Source organism: Trachemys scripta, chromosome 7 (genome assembly GCF_013100865.1).
Source record: "Trachemys scripta elegans isolate TJP31775 chromosome 7, CAS_Tse_1.0, whole genome shotgun sequence".
NCBI classification, from domain to species: domain Eukaryota; kingdom Metazoa; phylum Chordata; order Testudines; family Emydidae; genus Trachemys; species Trachemys scripta.
In genome coordinates, this window is record NC_048304.1 from 96,328,478 (window position 1) to 96,352,898 (window position 24,421).

A 24,421-nucleotide genomic window follows, 5' to 3' on the forward strand; every position below is an offset into this window, starting at 1 on the left:
GGTCCTCCAACTCCTCCTGCTGCCAACTCCAACCCTGGGATGGCAGCCTACTCACCCTAGGCCAGAAAGCCTGATCCTTATTTGTGGCTTACCCCAGCCAGAAAGCTGCATGCAGGGCCGGCTCCAGGGTTTTTGCTGCCCCAAGCAGCCCCCCCCCCCCGCCCCAAAAGCCGCAATTGCAATCGCGATCTGCGGTGGCAATTCAGTGGGAAGTCCTTCACTCCGAGCCGGAGTGAGGGACCCTCCCCCGAATTGCCGCTGAATAGCTGGATGTGCCGTCCCCCCTCCGGAGTGGCCGCCCCAAGCACCTGCTTGTTAAGCTGGTGCCTGGAGCTGGCCCTGGCTGCACGCCCCTGGACTGTTTGCTGTCTGCCTTAGCCAGGAGGCTAGGCAAAACATTGCTTAATTGCTTACTGCTCTGCCCTTCCCAGAGGGTTAGAAACCAGACTGTAGTTACTGCCGGCCTTATTCAGAAAGCTCAGACTAAAGATTGCTTGTTGCTCTGTTGTGCCCAGGGATTCAGAGCCTAGACTATGCTTATTATCTGCCTTAGCCAGGAGGCTTGGGCCCAAAGACTGCTTATTGCTCTGCATGCTCAGAGGGTTAGAGCCCAGACTTGAATTACTGTCTGCCCTAGTAAAGAGGATTGGGTTAGGGACTGCTAATTAGCTTCTGTTTATTGCCTGATGCAGCAAGTCAGAGTGGCCTCCCTCTGAGCCTGAGACAGAGGGACCACTACATCTGGAATGTATTTTGTAAGATTTGCCCATCTCTAATACTATCGCACTTATTTCAAACTCTGGTCTCTACCATGATAGCATGAGTAACCGCTTCTCTGTTTGCAGACAGGTTGAATTATTTTACTGTATAAATTTTGCCAGAGTTATAGTAGAAAATGGAGAAAGACATTAGCTTCAGAAATAGCTTCACATGAAGTACATTTAAATAATGGCTGCTGATTTGGCTACTACTGTTCAGAACCTCTCATCAGAGCTCTAACTCATGTAATTTGTCATATAGAGTTTAAGGCCAGAAGGGAGCACCAGAACATCTAGCCTGACCTCCTGTATATCACAGGCCAGGGACACCACCCAGCACCTGCACACTAAATCTAAAAATGAAAATTAGACCAAAGAATTACAGCCCACATGAGACGAGAATATTATGTGCCACAGGCAGCGAATAAGAGGGACCAAGTTGCACCAGTGTCTGAGGCCCTCACAGTGGCGGGTAAATGATGAAGTGAGATAGGTACCTTCCAGATACTTTACCCTTTGGTTCTAATGCAATGGAAATATTTTGCTGCAGTCTGGGGCTGCCTACTTAATAATGACACCAACTACAACTAATTAACAACCTATTTAGATAGAGCTAGATTAACAACAGAAGTGTGAAGCTATAGTGAATGCTGTATTGTTCCCTGATGTCAATCAAAGCAGATGACTGAAGTATAGTAAAATAGACAATTTTTAAAAAAAAAACCCTTATTTTGTCATTTTATGTTCTTAGTAGCAAAATAGGGGAAAAGGAAACTTTTAAAAGCACATCTCATTTAGGTCTTACACTTTGGTTATATATGTGCCCTTTTATGCTTTTGTACCGTGCAATGTAAATAGAAAAAAAGAGCCATATCACAATGCATTTAAAAATGTGTTTTGGGTTTTAAATCTATTCCACAGAAACTTTATTAGAAGAAGGAGGGAAAACCTTCCATATTATTTCTAAAATATCTCAACCTATTATTTCTAGACATTTAGAACCTGCATTGACAAAAGATAGAATACTCAGCAGTAAATAAGCACCAGAACGCAAACAAACAAGAAGCCACAGCAGCCTCTTAAGAAAAATAAAGACCAGAAGGGCTTAAAAATAAGACAGAGGTATCTAACAAATGCTGAATTTCTATCCCAAGTTCCATCATCTAGCAAAGACAACAAATTTTAAACACTTCCTTATGCCACTTTTCAAAGAATCTATGCAAAACGAATCCATGGGTTTTGTACTTAACTATGGTGGAAAGGTCATTGTATATATCTGTTGCAACTGGAAAAAAAAAAGGAATAAAAATCACTCTACAGATTCTGTTGATAGTCAATAGTTAAAATGCTGTCCATTTGCATTTCTTCCCTCTGTGCTTTGAAGATTAACATACCGCAACTATTCAGTAAAATCATCTCACAGCATTTTCTTGTCTTTACACAAGAAAGCTAGATGGAACGTAACAAAAACATTTAATAAAATATTTTAATATCTAGTTTATGTGCAAGCAAACTGCTGAAAATACCAGGTAAGGCACAATGAAAACATACATTAATACAGAGATGAAGTGGAACTGAACAAGCATGTCTATGCTTTACAGAGGCAGGCTGCTCCTGCACTCCTGCTTCAGGTCTAACTCCCATTGAGTTAAAATTCTCATACCTGCTTAAGGAGTGCAGGATTAGGCCCATACTGGGTACTGCTTGCAGACTATTTCTGTTACTGTGATTGATACAAACACTGCAACACATTGACGCTTGTAGGATAATCATTTAAATCATCAACAATGTTTGTAGATGTATCATTCGCACTCTGTGGCCTTGATCATCTTTTTCTACAGGAACAGCATCAGGAAGGGGGAAACATTATTCTAAAAATCCTATGATTGTGTTTCTGTAGTCAACTTGCCACACAGGTTTGCAAGTGAAGTGCAGTATGCCATGCTCTTGGGGAACGGTACATAAAGAGGAATTGCACTTAGTTGAAAACAGTGCTGTGGTCTGTGTGGTTTTTATGCCACTAACCATGGGTGGTGAAGAGTAAGAAGTCACATATGGTATCATGACTCAGGTAACGGGACAACCTTCTTCTGAAATGATGGCTACTTATAATCCAAATTAAGTCACTGGGAAGGTGGCTTTCTACCACAGTAACAACCATGTGGCAATTGTCCATTGCTCTGGTGAAGAATAAAACATGACAAACTAACTTTTGTGTGGATTTTTCTCCAAGTGAATGCAGTTGTGAATCAGGCCACCCATTCTTTTTATTGAACACATAGTTAATTAGGTACAGTATGGTTTGTGGTTGTGCCTTTTGGATTGTCAGTGGACCAGTCACTTTCCAAAGTATCCTGAGTCAAGTGCAAAAGGGAGTTAAAAATTGAATAGTTTCTTTAGACATGAATGTTCATGTATAACCTGTACCAGATCAACATAGTAAGTTACAACTTTGCCTAAATTGGATTCAACATGCTGACCTGAAACTGGACCTTCAGTAATGTGAAAATGCCAGAACTGCTGTTTAACTTCAGGGACATATTATATTTGCAACAGGTATCAGATCCAGCTAGGCCTGGTTCAATTTTTTGCCAAAATTCAAATGTTTCAGTAGAAAATTTAGACAAAAATGATTTTATATTATATTAAATTTGTTTTCATGAAAATTTTCAATGGGGGGTGGGAAGGAGGAAAATGGGAGGGCATTTTCTGACCATCTCTAGCCTAGACCGTGAAAAGATCAGCAATTCCTTTGCTACACTTAAGTGTCAGAGATTTGGCCAATTCCTTGATTGGCATCTTTACTAGCATAGCTTTTTTACCACTTCATGTGAATTGTTAGTTCATTGCAAACAATATGAAAGAATCCTGTTGAATCTGAGGTTTGCTCTATACTAGGAAATTAGGTCAATATAGCTGTGTCACTCAGGGGTGTGAAAAATCCACATCCTGGAGCAAGGCAGAGAGTTAGCCTGTTCTCAATCCCGGTGTAGACAGAATTTTACTATCATCCTAGCTACCACCTCTCAGGGAGGTGGATTACTTACACCAATGGAGAAGCCCTTCCATTAGCATGGGTAGTGTCTACACTGAAGTGCTACAGTGGCACAGCTCTCTGCTACAGTGTTTTAAGTGTAGAGAAACCCCAAGAAGGTTTCTTGGTGGATGGATGCATGCATCTGATTATTTCAATCCTTGAAAGAAATCTTGTGGTCTGTCTCCTATTGTATTGACATTTTCCCTACTTTCACTGCCTGGTTTTACATTGATTCTAGCTGTACAGCTTTGATGAAGATGGTGGTTTGCAGGCAGTGTTTCAGTGAGAGAGGTCCATCAACTTGCATACATGCTTATTTTTTTTTTCTGAAAACCATTAAAAATAATCTAGTTGCTTCCTCGCGGAGACACAGCATGAACCCAAGGTTTGCAAGGTGATAAGCTATATTTAAGAATATAGAAAGACTAGAACAGGGGTAGGCAACCTATGGGACACATGCTGAAGGCGGCACGCGCGAGCTGATTTTCAGTGGCACTCACACTGCCCGGGTAATTTACAAAATTAGATTGGCAGGAATTCTGGACATGATATTTCACCACCAATGAATAAAGCAAATCCCAGGAGCCCAATCCAACTTCAATACTCCTCACCATCACCGCCACACAGCGTCCAATTCCTCTCATTGTTTCTTTCTGTTTCCTCAGTCCTACAATCTTTGGGGGCCACAATGGATTGTGGGATCTATCATGGCTCAATGGATGATTTTTTGGATGCCAAAAGGTTGAGAACCACTAGAGCTGACAATTATTTCTTACTCTACTTAGATGTAAATAATAACTGATAACACCAAAATAATTCAAACATTTAGTCTAGAAATGTCTATTTTAGGGGGATGCCATTTAACTTTAAATTTGATTTAGTAACTCATGAGATTAAATCCTTGCTTATTCTTTTTTGGCAAAGTAACCACAAATACAACTGCCACCTGGATTGTGTTTTGCTTACCCCAAGTACGTATTCCACCTCGTGAGTTCTTGTCAAGAGCTATTTATATTGTAAAATTGTAGGATTATTCAAGTGGGAGGTAAAAATCCAGTTAAATTCAGAAGTTATTTCTGGTAAAATTGGATCATTGCCAGACCTTTGAAGGACATTGATGCTGTGTTTATTAGACAAAGAAGAAAATAAATCTGTTTGCATTAGGTTCAAAGAAGAGCTGTACAAAAAAACAGAAATTAACTGCAAGGGGAGGTAGGGACTCACCTACTTAGGTAGGGTGACAAAATGTCCCATTTTTAAAGGAACAGTCCTGTTTTTTGGGACTTTTTCTTATATAGGCACCTATTACCCTCCCCACCCCCTGTCCCGTTTTTTCACAGTTGCTATCTGGTAACCCTATACTTAAGCATTTTTGAAAATCTCACTAGGATTCTATCTGAATCTTTAGGCACGCTAAATACGTTTGAAAATCTGGCCCAAGGTATATTAAGGGGGATCTTTGTGCCAGAAGAATTGTTTACTGGCACTGGGCATCTTGCTGTTACACTGAGGGAAATTATCTTTCCATGTTCAACCACACTGAATTAATTACAACATGAAAGAGGACTTTAACTTAGATGAGAACCTGTTCTCAAATACATTATTCTTTGTAGGAAATTGAGATAAGTAAAGTACCAAGATTGGGAAGGTAGTAAAAAGGGAGATTTCCAATGCTTTAAGGTTAATCAGCTGGCTGGCAAAGAAAAGTGATGCCACCATATCAGATTGCCTAGAATCTTAAGGCCATGATCATCGTAATCCCCCACCCCCGCTGCAATTCTTTTACATATAACCTTTTACGTCTATTTTTCCACTTATCTATCCCTATTTGAAACATTAAAATTTGTTTAAAAATAACAAAAATTATTTGTTTTGGTAACATTTATGTGACAACTAGTAAACAGGAGTAGATCTGCTATTTTGGCCATTGGGTTATCCTCAGGCTATGAAAGAAATGAATGTAGTTTAGTTTATGAACTAAAATATGTATTTTTATCATGGCCCAAGGAAGGGCCCAGAGCTGAAAAAGCCATCTAGTTTAATTTTTTGATGTCTCATTTCTATTTTAACAATAACTCTTTTTTAATACTGGTGACAACTCAGTTGATACAGCAAGGTGGGGGCAATGCTGGGAAAAGTGTCAACTTTTTTCATAATTAAACTTTAAAATAAGGGCAATAACTGCTGAAAACAGTCTTTATTCTGTAACACATTTTTATATATGCATGGTGACAAAGTTACCATTCAAATCACACTTGGGGGTTCATAAAAATCAGGTATGACATAGGCAGAATTTTCCTGCTTGCTTTCTCTCACTGGTATGATTGCTGAGATGCTCAAGCCGGGATATTTTTAACATTTCCTGCAGAACTGGTAAAATTAGAGTTTGCAATTATGCAAAAAATGTTATTTTTTTACCCAAATGTTTTCATGTTGTTTCACAGGAAGTTTGGAAAAAGTCAGGTACGTACTTTATTTAATTTCCTTCCTACAATAGACTTTATATTTCAGCATAGCTCAAATCAAAAAGCCCAGTTTGACATGATCCACAGTGTAATGAGGATGCAATTTGCCTTGTTGAAATAACAATGTCTATACTATGGACCTGATTCTTCATTCACAGCCTGTCTATACTAGGAGCTAGGGGTGTGATCCCCAGCTCATGTATACGTTCTTGTGCTAGTGGCAAGCAAGAGCACTAAAAATAGCGTAGCCACGATAGCATCGGCAGCAACAGCCATGGCACAGACTAGCCACCTTGAGCACAAACCCACCTGAACTCCCTGGGTGCATACTCGGGGCAGCTAGTCCATGCTGCTGCTAATGTCTGTGCTAGCACAGCTACACTGCTATTTTTAGTTGCTAGCTCAGATGAGCAGTAGTGTGAGTTTGTGTACACAAGCTAGGAATCACACACCTAGCTTCTAGTGTAGCTGTACCCTCAGTTTGCACGGGTATAGATGACTGCACAAGGTTCAGGGCAATGGGGAATAGTGGCTACAGTACAGGCCCTCTGTGTCCATAACATAGTTTATTGGGGCTCCTGGGATCCAGCAGTTGATAGGAAGTGCAGAGACAGTTCTGCACTCCAGTATAGCACCCCAGTGTAAATACTGCAGAGAGTCTTTCACTGGCAATTTACTGGCGCATTTAAAGTGTCTATAAAATCGTTCTCTAATGTTTTGCTATTCATTTCCTTCAAATTAAATTTCCAAGGGATTGATTTTATTGTGATATTGTTTCAAAGTGCTTTTTTTGTTTGCTTTTTAAAAAAAAACTCATTTTATGTCAAAGTTTTATGAAGTTAAAAACACAACCCCAGGAAACAATTGTGCAAAAATACATAAACCAGAACACGCCCCAAAGCTAATTGAATAGAAATAACAAGAGTGCCAAACAATATAAGCCATAAGCATGAGATATTACTTAAACCTTTCCTCAGAAGCAGTTTCTAAGTAAAAACAAGAGTAATGATTATTTTAAATTTTCTTTTCAAGTTGGAGAAAATGTATGTGACCACAAAATGATGGAATTGAAAAAGAAAAAGAAATTAAAATGAAAGTCAATGGAGCTACACCAGTTTCTACCAGCTGAAGATCTGGCACAATGTATTTAAATAATTTGCTATGACAATATTATCTGGATTAAGTCTTTAGAGGCAGTGGCCACATTCAATACCAATGAATTTCAATACATATGCACCTGTCTGGAGTAGTTAAAATTCTTCCCACATGTAAGTTCAAAGAAATATTCAGAGTGCAAAGCAACTAATGTTTCTGTTCATGTAGCTTCTGTTTCTGATTTCAGAAGAGAAACAGAAGAAAATAACATCAATGGGTGGTGACATCAGATACAGCTATTGGTTGGCAGTGTGAATGTAAATACACATTTAGACAGTCAAGTTGAAAAATACTATCTTGCATCATGGATAAGATCAGAACTCCAAGCCTGTTCCCCCAGAGAAAAAAGCAGAAAGGGATGCATCCTCCAATTTCTCTCAGCAGTTGTGAAGTAAAGTTCAGTGAATTAGTAATTTTTATTATGGAGAGGAAAATGGGGGTGACTAGAAGGACATTCCTGATGGAGCTGGCAAGAAGAAAAGGTTTCAGGGTAGAAAATGAGTTAAGGTAGGAAAATCTTTATGTAAGCAGAAAATCATATGCAGTGATGATGCTTAAAAACTTGTTGATTACGTTAGATAACTAAATAAGATATGCTGACAGCTAACCTTAGTATGTGCTGTATTCAAGGTATTTACTATAACAAAACTTGCAGAGGTACACGGGAATACTGCAGTTTTGAGGTAATCCGGTAAAACAGTCAGGTTTTTCAGTAGCATCTCTTTCTATACAACAAAGATATTGATAAATGCATTTGTTCAAGTGACTGTGATTAACATTTTATTTATTTATGTATTTGGTGTATAATCTTTATTCTTTCTACTAAGTGATTATTTCATATTTAGTAGATAAATTCATGTTATCTTAAGGAAAGAAAATCCTAAAAGACAATAGGCAGCATACAGGCATAAGCAAATATTCTAATCTTTGACCTCTAAGATTCATGGTTCAAATTTGTCTTAGTCTGTCAAGTTTAATGAGTTTGAACTTCTCAATGGACTTCTCTCCTATGGAAAATCAAATAAATTTAGGGTCTGATCCTGCAAGTGTTACTCACTTGATTTACTCTTACTCATTTGTATAGTTTCATTGGAATCAGTGAGCCAGATATTTAGTGGGTGCTATTTGCAAAGCTCTATTGAAACCAACTGAGCTATTCTGATTTACACCAACCAATGATTTGCTGGAATATTTTGGCCCATTGAAATCCAGTTGTAGTTGAACGAATCTAAATGTAGTGGCCTATTCCTGAAAAGAAAAGGAAGACGTTGAATTTGCCTCTATAGAAACCATGAAAGATTGATAGGGAAATATATCTTTCCAGTATCTCTGGTATTCCATTAAGTAATTCTTCCTCATTTGAACTGTCCTACTGAGTAACACACTTGGGGAGTGTTAGACATTGGCGTATGCTTTGGGACAATCTGCCATCTCTGTGTAGAATGGCCCAGTACTGGAGTAGCAGGGACGTTGCATCGGAGGATTAAGGTGTACTGTCAATGGTAAATTTATGTATGGGTGCTGACACAGCATCTGTTCTACCTGCACTATGCCTGTTTTTACTTAGTGCAGTCAGCCTCCAATTTCATGAACATTTAACTTAAAGAAAATCAATTTTTGTTCATGTCTGTATAAAATGCCTGCTAAATAGAATATGTACGAAAAACATGACTGGGGCTTCCCAATCTCAGCTCCTAAATACCCCTGTCACACCCATTCTTGTAAACTGTCCAGAGCTTAAGTATAGGGGTAGCTGTGTTAGTCTGCATCTACAAAAACAACAAGGAGTCCGGTGGCACCTTAAAAACCAATAGATTTACTTGGGCATAAACTTTTCGTGGAGTGAAAATTACAGATGCAGGCCACTTGTGAGGTAACTCCCTTCTCTTCTTGTGTCATTATATAATGCCTACATCTGTAATTTTCACTCCATGCATCTGAAGAAGTGAGGTTTTTTACCCACGAAAGCTTATGCCCAAATAAATCTGTTAGTCTTTAAGGTGCCATCGGACTCCTTGTTGTTTTTGTCCAGATCTTGTGACCTTGAAAGGCAGAATCAGAAAAGGAGAAAACTAGGGGATGTAAACAGTTTACAAAACAAAATACAGGCAGGTATGGCATAGAATTAGGCAGTTAATGTCTGATCCAAAACCCATTGAAGTCAGTAGAAAAACTTCCTTTCATTTCAAAGGGCTTTGGATCAGGACTCTGTTGAGGTGTATCTTAAAAGCTTTGGGTCTATGTGGGTTTTTGAGACAGAGGTTTCTTGCCAAAATTTCAAACTTTCTGAGAGGACACAGATTATACAACTTTTGTTTGTCAGGAGTGGGCCAGTATGATTAAATTCAGTCTAGTTGCAACTGGAAAAAACAGAACTATAACTGTTGATTTTTGTTGTTGTCAAGAATGCTAGAGGAAACTCTAAATTTGTTACATTTTCTGCCAAGAATCAAGCACAGCTGTAGAGGTACCAGAGGAAACTGGTGCACAGCAACTAAACTGCTGCTGCGAGTATAACGATGGCAGAGTTCCCAGATCTGCAGCTTGGTATAAATACATTAAATATGAATATTTTATATAAGGTGAAATAAACCACAGGAAGCAGAAGCTTTATGTCTCTAACTGAATTTTTGTACACAAGTAAAAACAGAACAGTTTTAATTAAAGGAGAACTTAACAGGGTTAAATAACAATAAACATAATATTGCCCACTCAATAGACTCACCTAGATTTGCCATCTTTTAGAATAAATTGAGATAGGCAACTTTTCTGACGCTCTGCTCTACAAGTTTTATGATATGAGAAAAGGGATTTTCTTCCACAGTGAAATTTTTTTAATTTACCTTTTCAAAATACAGCTCACTGTACATTGAGTACATTGGAAGATCACATAATAACAGTACTTTAGGAGGTGTAACTGCAGGCCTTATGGGCAGAGCTAGCCGACTGAACTTAGTGAAGTCAATGGGTTATTGATGTGAATAAGGGACTTGAACCATACTTAGGGATGTGGAATGCTAATATCTTAAAAAAATTTTATGGAATCTTGCTCTGTGCTGAAAGATATGAGGGCTTGAGCTGGAAGTGTGTACTCTATACCCTTCCTTGAGAGTTCAGTAGAGTTAGTACTAGTGTAAAGGTGCCTGCCTGCCTGAACTGGAGAGAGTCATGTTCTATTTTTTCATTGTCTTAGAGGTTTCAGTCTCCAATCCACAGCTGTGCATTTTACTAACCTGTTAATTGCTATATCCCACTCAAATGTGACTATTTCAGTGGAGCTTTAGAGTGGTTGCACTTACAATTTCCTACTAGTTTGATAAAAATTTCCTCTACGTAATCGAGAATACCAGCAGGCCTGGTAGAGACTTTGACTGCTGGCAGCTTATGTGCTCAGGGTGTAAATAGTTTGTAAAGCATTTTTTTTCAAGCAACTAGAGATCATATTTGGGTCCTCCTCCAAGGCATTGCTGAACCTTCCCCTGTTCATCCCTGTTCAAAAGGATCAAATCAGGCTGTCTCACTCTACCTGATGAAATCCCCTTTTACAGTATCCTCCTTCCTAAATAGTGACAAGCGCCAGTTACAGTGCTCAAAGCATCCAAGTATCCAATATCTTTGTAACTTTTGAACAATTTGCACGGCCCTTTGCCTTTTTATTATTAGTACCCATTATTTCTGACTCCCAGTAGATCAGAGAAGATGTGAACATACTTTTATTGCTGTTTGTGAGAGATGGGTACTTCCATAAAAGAGGAAATATCAGGAAATGGCTGGGAACTGGGGGAGGGAGAAAAGAGAGAAAGTGATTAAAGCAAAAACCAGGGAACTAACAAGACAAATGCCTAACTTCATCATTCAATTTCTTGTTGCTCCCCTTGCCTTCGCTTTTGCTAGTTTTCATTTTGATTGTGAGTTCTCCAGGGCTGTGTTTAAAGTGCTTAGCGCACTGCTGCGGCTGCTATACAAATTTGGCTACCTGCTTGGATATCCAGGGGATCAGCAGGGAAGTATGTTGCAGAGAGTGACTTCTTCCCTGCTCTGACCCTGTCCACCTTCAGCAGTGGCATGCTATGACATTTTTAGTATGGCATGAAACAAGGTTTTAGATGACAGATAAATAGATTTTAAGCAATATTGTTATGACTATGTCTGTCCCAGGATATTAGAGACACAAGATGGGTGAGGTAATATATTTTATTGGAATATCTTCTATTGGTGAGAGACAAACTTTTGGGCTACACAGAACTTTTCTTCAGGTGTGGCTGGGAAAGATACTCAGGGTGTCACAGCTAAAGGAACTGCTAATGTATCTTCATAAATGTTGCTGTACAGGCAAAGGAGAAACACAAATAGAAAGTCATCAAGCACCAGTTTAATGGGGGCACTGTGTCACCCTGCCCCTGCAACCTTGGGTGCCTTATATGCCTTGCTGTAATAGTTTCCATCTGGGCTACTCACAAACCGCCTTCCAGCATGAAGGCCATGCCCTGAGCGTGTGTGGGTGTGTGAAACTGCAGCCTGCCAGCCACACACTGGCTCTCACCAGCCTGGGTTATACTTCAGAGTGACTCCAACACACCCCCAGTCCTTGATCTTCCCTCAGAAATGTATGTTCTATACTGCTCAGCCCTCTCCTGGACAGTACAAATATATTAAGTCTTTTATTCCTTTAAGGGAATAATATGCCAGTTTATTACCTTAAATAGTTACCCAGACACTTCAATTTAAATAGTAAAACAAGTTTTTAACTGCAAACAGGGATATTTTAATTGAGTACAAGTAATGAAGCATAAAAATCAGAGATTGTTACAAGAAAAATAAAGATAAAATGCTTACTAGTGCCTAACCTAAGAAACTAAATTAGTTGCAAAGTAAACATTCTCACCTCATGCTCCAGCAGATTACTGACTTTCAGGTTGGGATCCCTGTTCCAGAATTCAACACCTGTTTCCTTTTGTCTTCTCAGGGTATGGAGAATGAGGTGGGCAGGGAAAGAGAGAGGAGTATCTTGGGGTGTTTGCCTCTGCTTTTTATAATTCTAGTCCCCTTCTTGAAAAACATTTCCAACAGAGAACCAAGAGACAAAGAATCTGTGTGGAAGGATGTTCCTTGCTGTTTTTCTTCACCTGTTTGAGCTTCCTTTGTTTCCCTTCCTGCTTGATGATCTTGTTTAAATGCAAGATAAATGCAAATCAAGGCAAGCACACATTCCTTTGCTTAGGACAGATCTGTTTGCTGACTTCTCTTTTAGCAGGTCTGTGGGGTTTGGAACATGTGTTAATAACATCATACAGCAAATCTTATAACTTCACATACAATGTTGCCACACATATTATATCAGGATTATACTGACCCACAAATTATGAGTTTTCAAATGATACATTACAAAGCATACCTTATACAAAGATTATTACAATAGTGTGTAGGTGTGAATACAGGGTGTATACTGGCACAGTCAGAAAACCCATTGCTGAAGAAAACAACGGAGTGTTCCAATCTGCTGGATTTTGCACCACATTTTTAACAAGTTCAGTCCGAGTTTCCTTGATCTGCTTACAAGTTTGTACACATCTTGATTGCAAATATTATGTGCTAACTACTTATGCTAAACTATCTGTTCAATCTTGTATTTAGCAGTGACAGACACTCTGAATACCTTTCCCAGAACTGAAGAAGAGCTGGGTGTAGCTTGAAAGCTTGTCTCTCTCACCAACAAAGTGGGTCCAATAAAAGATATTACCTCACCCAGATAAAAAGGTTTTTATCTAACATACATAGCGATTAATAAACCAAATATATTTGCTTTGGCAAACACTAGTAGTCAAATATAATGAAAGCTGAGAATATACAAATGTGGGATTCCATTCTTACTTTTTTTTTTTTTTAAAGAAACTCCTTAGTGATCAAGTCCTAGGAATTTGGTAAGCTGTGCAGATACATAAGCAGTTCTTTTTCAATGGCCAGAAAAGCCAATCTGGACAAGCATTTGCCACCCCTGGGTGTTGCATGTAAATGCCTTAATGCTCTTTAAAGTTGAAAAAGATCTTTCTGCCATGGCTGTAAAGTAGGGAATAGTCAGAATTATGGCAGACAATTTGCTGATCTCAGAGAAGCAAGTATGTAAATTCAGCATATAAATAGTTCTATACAAGTCAAATGCACCTTCTCCTTGCAGTTTTTTGAGTTGTATGCAGCACACTGTTCGAAATGCAATTGATGAATGTCAAAAATTCAGATAAGATGCTTCTCGAGATTTGAGAACATCAACTCCAAAAAATGTCTGGAACTCTCATGAATCTTGTTGGATCCAGCTGTTTGCTGACTGATTCTAACTGTTTGCTGACATTGTCAATAATCTCAAAAAAGAGACACTTATATGTCGCTTGGCTTTCTCTTGCTCTTTTTTCCTGAGCTTCATGTGCAACTAGCTCTGACATTTGCTCTAATGTCTCACAAATCTGCTTGATACAAAATTCAATATCATACATCTTGGTTTGAAGAATGTCAAATTTCCCTTCTGTCACTTCAAATATATCACTGTAGAAGCAAAGGAGAAACAGAAACTGAAAATCATTGAGCATGGTCAGAAGGAAGAAGGCTGAGGAAGAAGACTGAGCATCCCAGCCTGCTGGATTTTGCACCACATTTTTGAAGAGTTCAGTCAGAGCTTCTCTGCTCTGCTTAACAGTTTGTACAAGCCTTAGTGAAAATCCCACCTTCGGGTACAAACAGAAGGCAGCCTCCATTGAACTATGTTTTGAAGAATTTCAGCCTACTTTGAAGTTGGAGGGAAAAATGCAGATATTCTTTCTAAATTTTTGAAGAAAATCTGATATTCTCTGATACTGTTTGGTGCAAAACTGAGACCAAGATTTAAAACATGAGTGTAGTAATGAACAAAAAGTGCACGGGGAGACATCTCACAAACACAGTTTCAAAGCCCACTTATGTCGCTGGCAATTACTGCTGCACCATCATATGTCTGACCTACCAACTTGTCTCCAAATTTAAAGTTCTGGCACACTGTCTCAACATGCTGCCAAAGGCCTGCTGCAGATTGATTGTTACTAACATCAGTAAAAGTAACCAAACATTCTACATCACCACCATTCTTGGTCACGTAATGCAGCACAAACGAAAGCAGAGACTTATTGGCAATACAGTATCTGAGGTTTCATCAAGCAAACTAGCAAGAAAAGTTTGTGCTGCTAGCTCTGTTCTATCATGGATGATTCAGTTGTACACTTGCACGCCGTAGCTACTTTTTTCTGATGCACAGCCAGACAGGAAATCAGCTGCCTGAATATTCATGTTGCCTAGGCAACATGATGCAACTTGGAGTATTGTGTGCCTTCCCAGCGAAACAAAAAGACACGAACAGGTTGATTACATACAGGGCTTTCGAATGCTTCTAGCATAAAACATTGTTTTGTGAATTATGGGGCATGCAATACATGCATTGCATACATGGATGGCACTCCACTGACCATCGGCCTTAATGTTTAAATCCTTTGGAGCTCTGTCAGTGTCATGTTCTGGTGGAGAAATTTTCTCCTGGGCTGCACTTATCTGGGTCCCCTCCACTCATGGGAACAGAAGGGACAATCGAGGACTCTGTTAGCATCTATGCATTATATTTTGATGAGTACCTATGATAGTTCCTTATGTGATGAGAAATGTGGTATCTCTCTCACATGCTCAGAACCATACTCAGAAATACAGTTGGCTAAACCCTGTTAAATTTCCAGAAATCAATCATAAACGGTATTTTTTTTGGTCTTTTTGTTGCTTCCCATACAGCAAAAAACATATCTGTGTAAGGATGGAATAACTGAATAGTACACATAATCTTTAGATGCTGAGGTACAGTCATTCTTCATACTATGTCTAATAATTCTTTATCATGTACTTCAGATACAGCAAGTAAAATTATATTGGAGTGACTTTTCTGGTCCCCTATTTCTATGACATTCTAAAACTAACTATCATATGGTATATTAGATAGTAAGCGACTTACATTATAGGATGTGCAGTGTAGCACAGTTGCCAACTTTCATGCGGTAAATAAATACCCTGATTTTCACAATAAGCCAAAAATCAAGCTAATCCCATTTCAAAACAATCCCTAAGAACCCCAACACTCTGTGTGACTAGATCCCACTGGCGTGCAGTCTGGAACTGTGGTGGGCCCACTGTGCACGCCTGACTCTCTTCCCACCTTGCCCCTGCTTGCTGGGAGCTGATCAAAACAACAACAACAACAACAACAACAAAAGCAACAAGCTACAAGCCAAAAACTAGCCAACAAGCAACTCATGCCAGTTAAGCCAAAAACAAGCCCAATGTCTGTTTTTTTTTCACGGGTTTGGCATGTCTGCAGTGTAGTTGTAGCCATGTCAGTTCCACGTTATTAGAGAGACAAGGTGGGTGAGATAATACCTTTTACTGGACCAACTTCTGTTGGTGAGAGAGACAAGTGTTCAAGCTACACAGTGTAGCTTGATCTCTCTCACCAACAGAACTTGGTCTAATAAAAGATATTACCTCACCCACCTTGTCTCTCTTACATTAAACACTCAGTTTTAAGCTAAACTAAACCTGGACATCAAAAGAGCCAGGAGGTGGCCTTCAGACAAGATTTATAATTCATACGATTTCTATCATGTGCACATTTGCTACTGCCATTTAAGTACTTTATTTAGGTACAGAAGATTTAAGTTTATTAAAAATATTAGCAACTGTGGAACTTTATAGGATTCTGTTTGGTAGATTTTGAAGTATTATGAAGCTCTCATCTTTGAGTGGGAATTTTATTTTTCTCGGGGCTGGCAGGTAACATAAACCAGCCTCTTCATTATAATATTGCTTGTGTAATATCTTCCAAGTTGCAAAAAGAAGTGTAATAGAACAGTGTCTTACAGAAGTTAAATAATGCTGAAAGGATGAAAATGCTGCACTTATAGATGTCATGAAAATTTTTTTTTCTTAAACGAGATTCACTGAATGGAAAACAAATATTGTGATATGAAAACACACACACTTCCTGCGCTCTGACATACAATATATAAGACATTTTTCAGGGAGTGCATGTCAATATTGAAATAGCAGCATTGTAGCTATCTACAATTGGATTCAGAAAAAAGAAAACCTCATCTTAATTTTTCCCTTTATAGTGATTCTGTCACTCACATTGTGGCAGAGAACAATTCTGGTGCTGAAGTTCTGGAATGGCTGAGAGGACACAAGATGAGGGACAGTTCAAGGTTCGAACTCCTTGATATCTCTTGGTTCACGGCTTGCATGGAAGCTGGAAAACCAGTGGATTCAGAGAAAAAACATCGACTCGTGGTAAGTCAGATATTTCAGTGTGAATGCAGGTTGTTTGACAATAAGCTTAAAAGTTAGGCTAATCAGGCAACTCTCACTTTGCTTCAGTGTAAACTTGCTGTTGTGCATTTGTATTTAAATACTGGTATGTTTAAATGCTTGCTTGAAAAATTCATATTGTTTTAATAAATTAAAAGGAAAATCCTTTTAGAGATAGTCACAGTTACCATGATCTGGTGCATTAGTACTGAAATAATACCATTCATCTTTCATATAAATTTGGTGCTATTAAAGGAAAAAATTACCTGACTCAAGAATTTACCTTTGCTATGGTATTTGTGATATTCCCACAAATACTTAAAATGGTAAATACCTCAGACAGCATGGTAAATGTAACTATGCTGGGTGGTACATGTCCCGTTTTAATAACTCCCACTGTAATATTTTGCATTTTCAAAACAATGTACAAACATTTAAACCTGTACTGTTTAGAACTGATCTATGTGCCCCTGAGAATCTGTGAAAGAGGCTGGTGATGTAATCTGTGTGTAAAGGAGTAGTGATTGGAATTTAATATTATTACAGACTTGGTACTTTAGTGAGGGAAAAATATGGTAGGGAATACAGGGGTTGTTTTATTGTATTGTGTCACAGAAGGATCTGTACCGAAGAGGATACTAGACTATAGTATTTTTTTCCCTATTTTCTATTCTTGTTTGTTTAAAACAAAAAAAAAGGAAGTTCTTCTTCACACAGCGTACAGTCAATTTGTGGAACTCCTTGCCTGAGGAGGTTGTGAAGGCTAGGACTATAAGAGCGTTTAAAAGAGAACTGGATAAATTCATGGAGGTTAAATCCATTAATGGCTATTAGCCAGGGTGGGTAAGGAATGGTGTCCCTAGCCTCTGTTTGTCAGAGGGTGGAGATGGATGGCAGGAGAGAGATCACTTGATCATTATCTGTTAGGTTCACTCCCTCTGGGGCACCTGGCACTGGCCACTGTCGGTAGACAGGATACTGGGCTGGATGGACATTTGGTCTGACCCAGTAGCGTAGCTAGTGGGGTGCAGGGGAAGCAGCTGCTTCCCTTCAGCACATTTTTAAAAAGTGGCGCGCCTGCCGGCCAGCGCTGATCTCCTGCATACAAGGGGGGGGCAGCACGGCCAGAGGAGCCATGGGGAGGGGGCGGCATGACCGGAGGAGCGAGGGGAGGCGCAGCAGGGCGGCCAGCAGCCGCGGCCGGCGGAGCGAGGGGGGGGCGCAGCAGGGCGGCCTGTGCAGCGTGGCCGGCAGCCGTGGTCAGAGGAGCGAGGGGGGGCGCAGCAGGGCGTCCGGCAGCCACGGCCGGGGAAGCGAGGGGGGGCGCAGCAGGGCAGCCCGCAGCCGTGGCCGGAAGAGCGAGGGGGGGGGTGCAGCAGGGCGGCCCACAGCCAATGGGCCGGGGCAGCGGGCACGGCCGGAAGAGGCAGAACGAGGGGGGGGGGCGCAGCAAGGTGGCCCGCAGCGTGGCCAGCAGCCGTGGCCAGAGGAGTGAGGGGGGGCACAGCTGGGCGGCCGGCAGCAAATGGGGGGGCAGCACAGTTGGAGAAGCCAGCCAAGGGGGGGGTGTGCGGAGCAGCCAGAGGAGGAGCCAAGGGGAGGCGCCTTTTTTATGTTTGCCCCCCCGCTCTTGGATCCTGGCTATGCCACTGGTTGGACCCAGTACGGCCGTTCTTATGTTCTTATGAATAGTGCAGGACACCTCAAGTTGTGGATTGTGACATAGTAAACCGCTCTTGGAACTGCACTGTAGCTGATAAGGTAATACTGCAGTCAGGGTTTTAGTAATAAATGGTGTTATTCTGTAGTACTGCTGCAGGCTGCACACCGTGGAGTGTGATGTACAGTGACAATATCCCTGACAATATCTCTACAAGCTGTGTACTCTAGATGGTGACTTAGTACCACTGGACGATTTACAGCAGTGATACTCATACCTGAATTGTTCAGGAGCCAAATTAGTGAGAAACATTACCCAAAAGAGCCACAGTAGTGTGAATTCATTGTTTCATTTACTATAGTACTATATGTTCATATTCAAACAGTATGACAGAAGAAATATTTTGTTTCTGTTTGTGTACATATATATATTCTCACAGCAAAATGACTGACCAAGTATTATATCGAGTACAATTGGTTAATTGTACCAGAAGCAATGGGTTTAAACTGCAGCAAGGGAGGTCTAGGTTGGACATTAGGAAAAAGTTCCTAACTGTCAGGGTGGTTAAACACTGGAATAAATTGCCTAGGGACGTTGTGGAATCTCCATCTCTGGAGATATTTAAGAGTAGATTAGATAAATGTCTATCAGGGATGGTCTAGACAGTATTTGGTCTTGCCATGCGGGCAGGGGACTGGACTCGATGACCTCTCGAGGTCCCTTCCAGTCCTAGAATCTATGAATCTATGAATAATATAGTAAAAACATGCGTATGTTGGCAGAGGTAGGGGCCTGATCCAGAGCCCTTTGAAATCAATGTGAAGATGTCTATTGACTTTCAATGGTCTAGGATTAGGTAACTCTAGTACCACTGTAGAGCTATATTATAGAAAGTGACGGACAATAGAACCCTCAAGATTTGCAGTGTATAGCTTAGTGTTGTGTATAATATGTACAAATGAACCAGCAATGTCATTTTTTCTTTTTATTCCTCTTCTTCTCGTTTATTAAAATATGAAGAATGATCTACCTATTAAGTATCCCTGAAATACTGTGGTTTCTGGGTCACTTTCCAGTGCCGGAAACCAAATCCTGATACGGAATCTAGTCTCTGAGATTTAAGATGGGAGAATGCCTGTTTAGTAAGATTTTAAAAAATGGATACACCAGATGGCACTATTGCTCTCAGTCTCAGAATAATATGGTAGCATGTGTTTATATTTTTATTGCTCATTTTCCACTGAGCCTGCTGAAGGGATAATGCTCTAAATAAATTCATGCAGATCAGAAATGAAAACACAATACCATATAATTATCACATTATGCAATCTCTCAGAGAGATAGGTCATAAAGGTATGAATTCTGGATTACTTTTAAACTTAACTGACTGAAAATTTTCAAAAAAGCAAAACTAAACCGAAACTTTAAACTTTGTTGAGTATTTAAATTCGAGATGCAGACTTAAACCAAATGCCCCATTATTTACTTTCAGTTTAATTTTGGCAACATCTAAATTCCCACAGCTTCAAATTTTCAAGAAAATATGCTTATATAGGCTGTGATTTTTTTTTTAAGGGAGTGAGTTCAAATAAACCTTGATAAAGTTTAATTTCTTATCCAGATATCAATAAAAACCCTAGTGAACAGTAATCTGCATTAGTTTTCTTGCATGTACAGTAAGAGGTTCTATCTGGATTTCTGGAAGAGCTAGCCTTACTGAAAAAGCAAGTAATACTAAAGTATGATCATTATGTAACTGTGAGACCAATTCTGTAAGTGAGATCTTCCACTTATATCAGGGTATAAATATTTCATACAAATAAATGCAGAGCCTAATAAGAACAGTACCATGTAGTTATAAATGTGTGTAATACTTAACTTAAAATATGCATCATTTAGATAGATCTTAAAGTAATAAATACTTTTGTACAATAAAATATTTTAAATACAGGAAAGAAAAGAAAATGTAGAAGTTCAGCAAATTTAAAACAGTCTCATCATGACTATGTTACCAGGAAAGGCTCTGTACAGTATTGCTTCTGCGTCAAGGAATGAGAAAGGCATGAAATTAAGGTTAACTGTTTATTAAAATACTAGGCCAAATTCATGTCTCTCGTAATTGGAGTTACACCATGTACAAATTTGGCCCATTATAATAGTCTTGTTAAATGTAAAATGAATGTGAATTTGAAAAATCCAAGCTCAGGCTGTATCATGAAGGGTCCTTTTCTAAAAAGAATGGATGGCAGTGGGTAAAAGTTTTGTGGGAAATCCTGTCCCACTGAAGTCAAATGGCAAAATTCCCATTTCCTTCATAGAATCAAGATTTCACCCTTCTGGTTTTATTGGTCTATTTGGGATGCTGGGGTTCCTCCAAGACTTTTGTTTCAATGCATTACTAAATGGTAATGTCCATGCCCGGGCATAACAAGGGGAATAAAAACAGGCTTACAGACCATTAGGTAATAAATTAATTAAAACCTCTTTAAAATACAGTTTTCTCTGGTCATGAATACCTTGTGAGGTACTCTGATACTGAAGCGATGGACACAATATAAAAACCAGAACTAAGCGGATAGGAGTTCTTAGCTATTCATACTGTAATAATTAGCCTTTGCGGCTGCCAGCTGCTGTTACATTTCCTAGGCTCTTCAGCTGTGGTGATTAAGCCTCATCTTTAAAGGAAAATCAAAATATTTCTCTGTTCTACAGACTACTTATTAGGCCTTCTGCCCCACCTACAACCAAGAATCCCTCAATGCACCTAGCCTGATCATCATATTTCAATCAGTTTTGTTGACAGTGATATCAATGACACGGTCAGGTAGCCTTCGCAGATGTTGTAATGGAATGGGGGTCCTCAAATGTTGGGATGCAGTGATGTTTCCTGGCCAGGGGTGAAAGTAAGCCGGTCTGGTCCGGTATGGCGTACCGGCAAGAGCCAGTACGCCATGCCAGACAGGACCGGCTTCCGCGGCGGTGATTTAAAGCTGCTCTGGGGAGCCCCGGGCCCTTCAAAGCGCCGCTGGAGCTCCGGCAGCCGGGCTCGGGCGGGGATTTAAAGGGCCTGGAGCTCCGCAGCGGCGTCTGCCAGGCCCTTTAATTCACCTCGGAGCTTCTGCAGCTGGAAGCTCCGGGGTGATTTAAAGGCCCTGGAGCTCCCAGCCACAGCCCACCCCCATCCTCTCCTCTTCCCCACACTCATACAGTTCTGGAAGTGATCATAGCTTGCTAGTATGAGTTTTCCATCTTCTTGATCTATGCAGCTGGATCCACGTAGCTAATAAAAATGTGTCAGGCCGACCTTGCTGCTGAATGAATTGGCCTGTGGTAGGGTCAATAATATCCATAACTTCTGATTATTTTTTGGGGGGAAATTTAGTCCTCAGCTGGCAAGGGGTTAAGTTTCAGCACTTACATGCAGTAATTAAATTTGAAAGATTTAGCTTGGACTGTAGTAGATATCATGGTGTACTGCAGTCCTGTAAAGATTGAAAGTAGTAAAGTGGTCATAAAGGGATTAACTGGATTACTCAGATTATTATGGGTTGGAGCCATGCCCCACTCCTCCTTTACTTACTGTTTAGATAATGTCTGTTTTCACCCTCTCTGTTGCTATGTTGAATAAAGCAACAGATTCCTGGGCTGCCGTCCTCTGCCGAGTGTGTCATGCACTGAGCAGTCCCTTTACAAAAGAAAGATACTAGCATACCCTGAAAAATAACACAAAAGTATCTGTGGTTAAGCTAAGCCACGCTGGGGATGCATCACTTGGAAGTAACAAAGGAGGAGAAGGACCTTGGAGTATTGGTTGATCACAGGATGACTATGAGCTGCCAATATGATATGGCTGTGGAAAAAGCTAATGCGGTCTTGGGATGCATCAGGCAAGGTATTTCCAGTAGAGATAAGGAGGTGTTAGTACCGTTATACAAGGCACTGGTGAGATCTCATCTGGAATATTGTGTGCAGTTCTGGTCTCCCATGTTTAGGAAAGATGAATTCAAATTGGAACAGGTACAGAGAAGGGCTACTAGGATGATCCGAGGAATGAAAAACCTGTCTTATGAAAGGAGACTCAAAGAGCTCAGCTTGTTTAGCCTAACCAAAAGAAGGCTGAGGGGAGATAAGATTGGTCTCTACAAATATATCAAAGGGATAAATACCAGGGAGGGAGAGGAATTATTTAAGCTCAGTACCAATGTGGACACAAGAACAAATGGATATAAACTGGCCATCAGGAAGTTTAGACTTGAAATTAGACGAAGGTTTCTAACCATCAGAGGAATGAAGTTCTGGAACAGCCTTTCAAGGGGAGCAGTGGATGCAAAAGACTTATCTGGCTTCAAGACTAAACTTGATAAATTTATGGAAGGGATGGTATGATAGGATAGCCTAATTCTGGCAATTAATTGATCTTTGACTATTAGCGGTAAATATGCCCAATGGCCTGTGATGGGACACTAGATAGGGTGGGATCTGAGTTACTACAGAGAATTCTTTCCTGGGTGTCTGGCTGGTGAGTTTTGCCCACATACTCAGGGTTTAACTGATTGCCATATTTAGGGTCGGGAAGGAATTTTCCTCCAGGGCAGATTAGCAGAGGCCCTGGGTTTTTTTTACCTTCCTCTGCGGCGTGGGGCATGGGTCACTTGCTGGAGGATTCTTTGCATCTTGAAGTCTTTAAACCACAAGTTGATGACTTCAGTATTTCAGACATAGCTCAAGGGTTTGTTACAGGAATGGGTGGATAAGATTCTGTGGCCTGCGTTGTGCAGGAGGTCAGACTAGAAGATCATAATAGTGCCTTTTGACCTTGAAGTCTGTGAACAAAATATGGACACTATTCACAAATCAGGGTAAAGTTAGAGAGAGATTTAACCTCTAAGAAGCTCCCATACCCTTTACAGCACACCGTAAATTGCAGTTTTACCCATCACTTTTACTCTTTTATGTCTCCCCTTTTTGAGCCAATATTGTAAGATTTCTAGTATGGCACTAAATTTGCACAAATGAGGTAAAAGCTGTTTTGTTGCTGTTTTGAACAATAAACATGTTAAATCTGAGGAGGTCAGCCAGAGGAAGTGGGGGATTTTCAAAATCACCATTGGGATTTGGATGCCCTTATCTCATTAAAATGATCGAGTATCTAAATCTCTTGGGTGGATCTGGAAAATTTCAGCCATGTTATCCATATTCTATTCAGAACCCAGGCACTGGTGCAGGTCAGTAACTGACTGCACAGTATCCAAACTCCAGATAACCCAAGATTTAAAGTCAGAAGATAGAAAGTGAAGGGAGTGATGGAAGGCATCCAAGTGAGTATGGTCACACCTCAGTTTAAATACACAGATCAATAGAGCTTGAGGCTGTGGTAGTAAGTGTCTAGTGGCTATCTTCACTTGAAAGTGACTGAAATAAAAACAGTCATGAATAATGCATAAAAAGTGCTCTTTTGTTAAATCAGTGAACATGTTGCATTCATTCTATCTATACGTTCATAGATAAGCCAGTTGTGGTTTATCTATGAATTGTATTCCCCATTCTGCAGCGCACTCTCACCACTTTTTTAGTGCAGCTTGGCTTGTGTTCACACAATATACTGTTAAATCTTGTTCATTCTCTCGTTAACATAGGGTTACCATACGTCCTCTTTTTTCCGGACATGTCCGGCTTTTTGGCAGTCAAACCCCCGTCCAGGGGGAATTGCCAAAAAGCCGAACATGTCCGGGAAAATGGCGGCTCTGCTCCTCCCCGACTCTTCGGCTCTGTTTAAGAGCCGGGCTGCCCAAGCGCTACCGGCTTCGGGCAGCCCCCGTGCCTCCAGACCCTGCGCCCCCAGCCGGGCACTTCCTCTCCCAGGCTCCGGCGGCGCAGGGTCCGGAGGCACGGGGGCTGCCCGAAGCCGGTAGCGCTCTGGCAGCCCGGCTCTGTTTAAGAGGCTTCGGGCAGCCCCCATGCCCGGCTCTTAAACAGAGCC

At 40.4% G+C, this 24,421-nt stretch overlaps 1 protein-coding gene across 1 annotated transcript in view; it reads left to right on the forward strand.

Annotated features, from left to right (window-relative positions):
* The first annotated feature begins 1,148 nt into the window (after window positions 1–1,148).
* Window positions 1,149–24,421, forward strand: part of DNTT (DNA nucleotidylexotransferase) — a 152,884-nt gene continuing 129,611 nt past the window's right edge. The window contains exons 1-3 of the mRNA XM_034776862.1: window positions 1,149–1,230; window positions 6,240–6,258; window positions 16,589–16,763. Of these exons, the coding sequence (XP_034632753.1) occupies window positions 1,149–1,230; window positions 6,240–6,258; window positions 16,589–16,763 (276 nt within the window). The remainder of the gene's footprint in view (window positions 1,231–6,239; window positions 6,259–16,588; window positions 16,764–24,421) is intronic.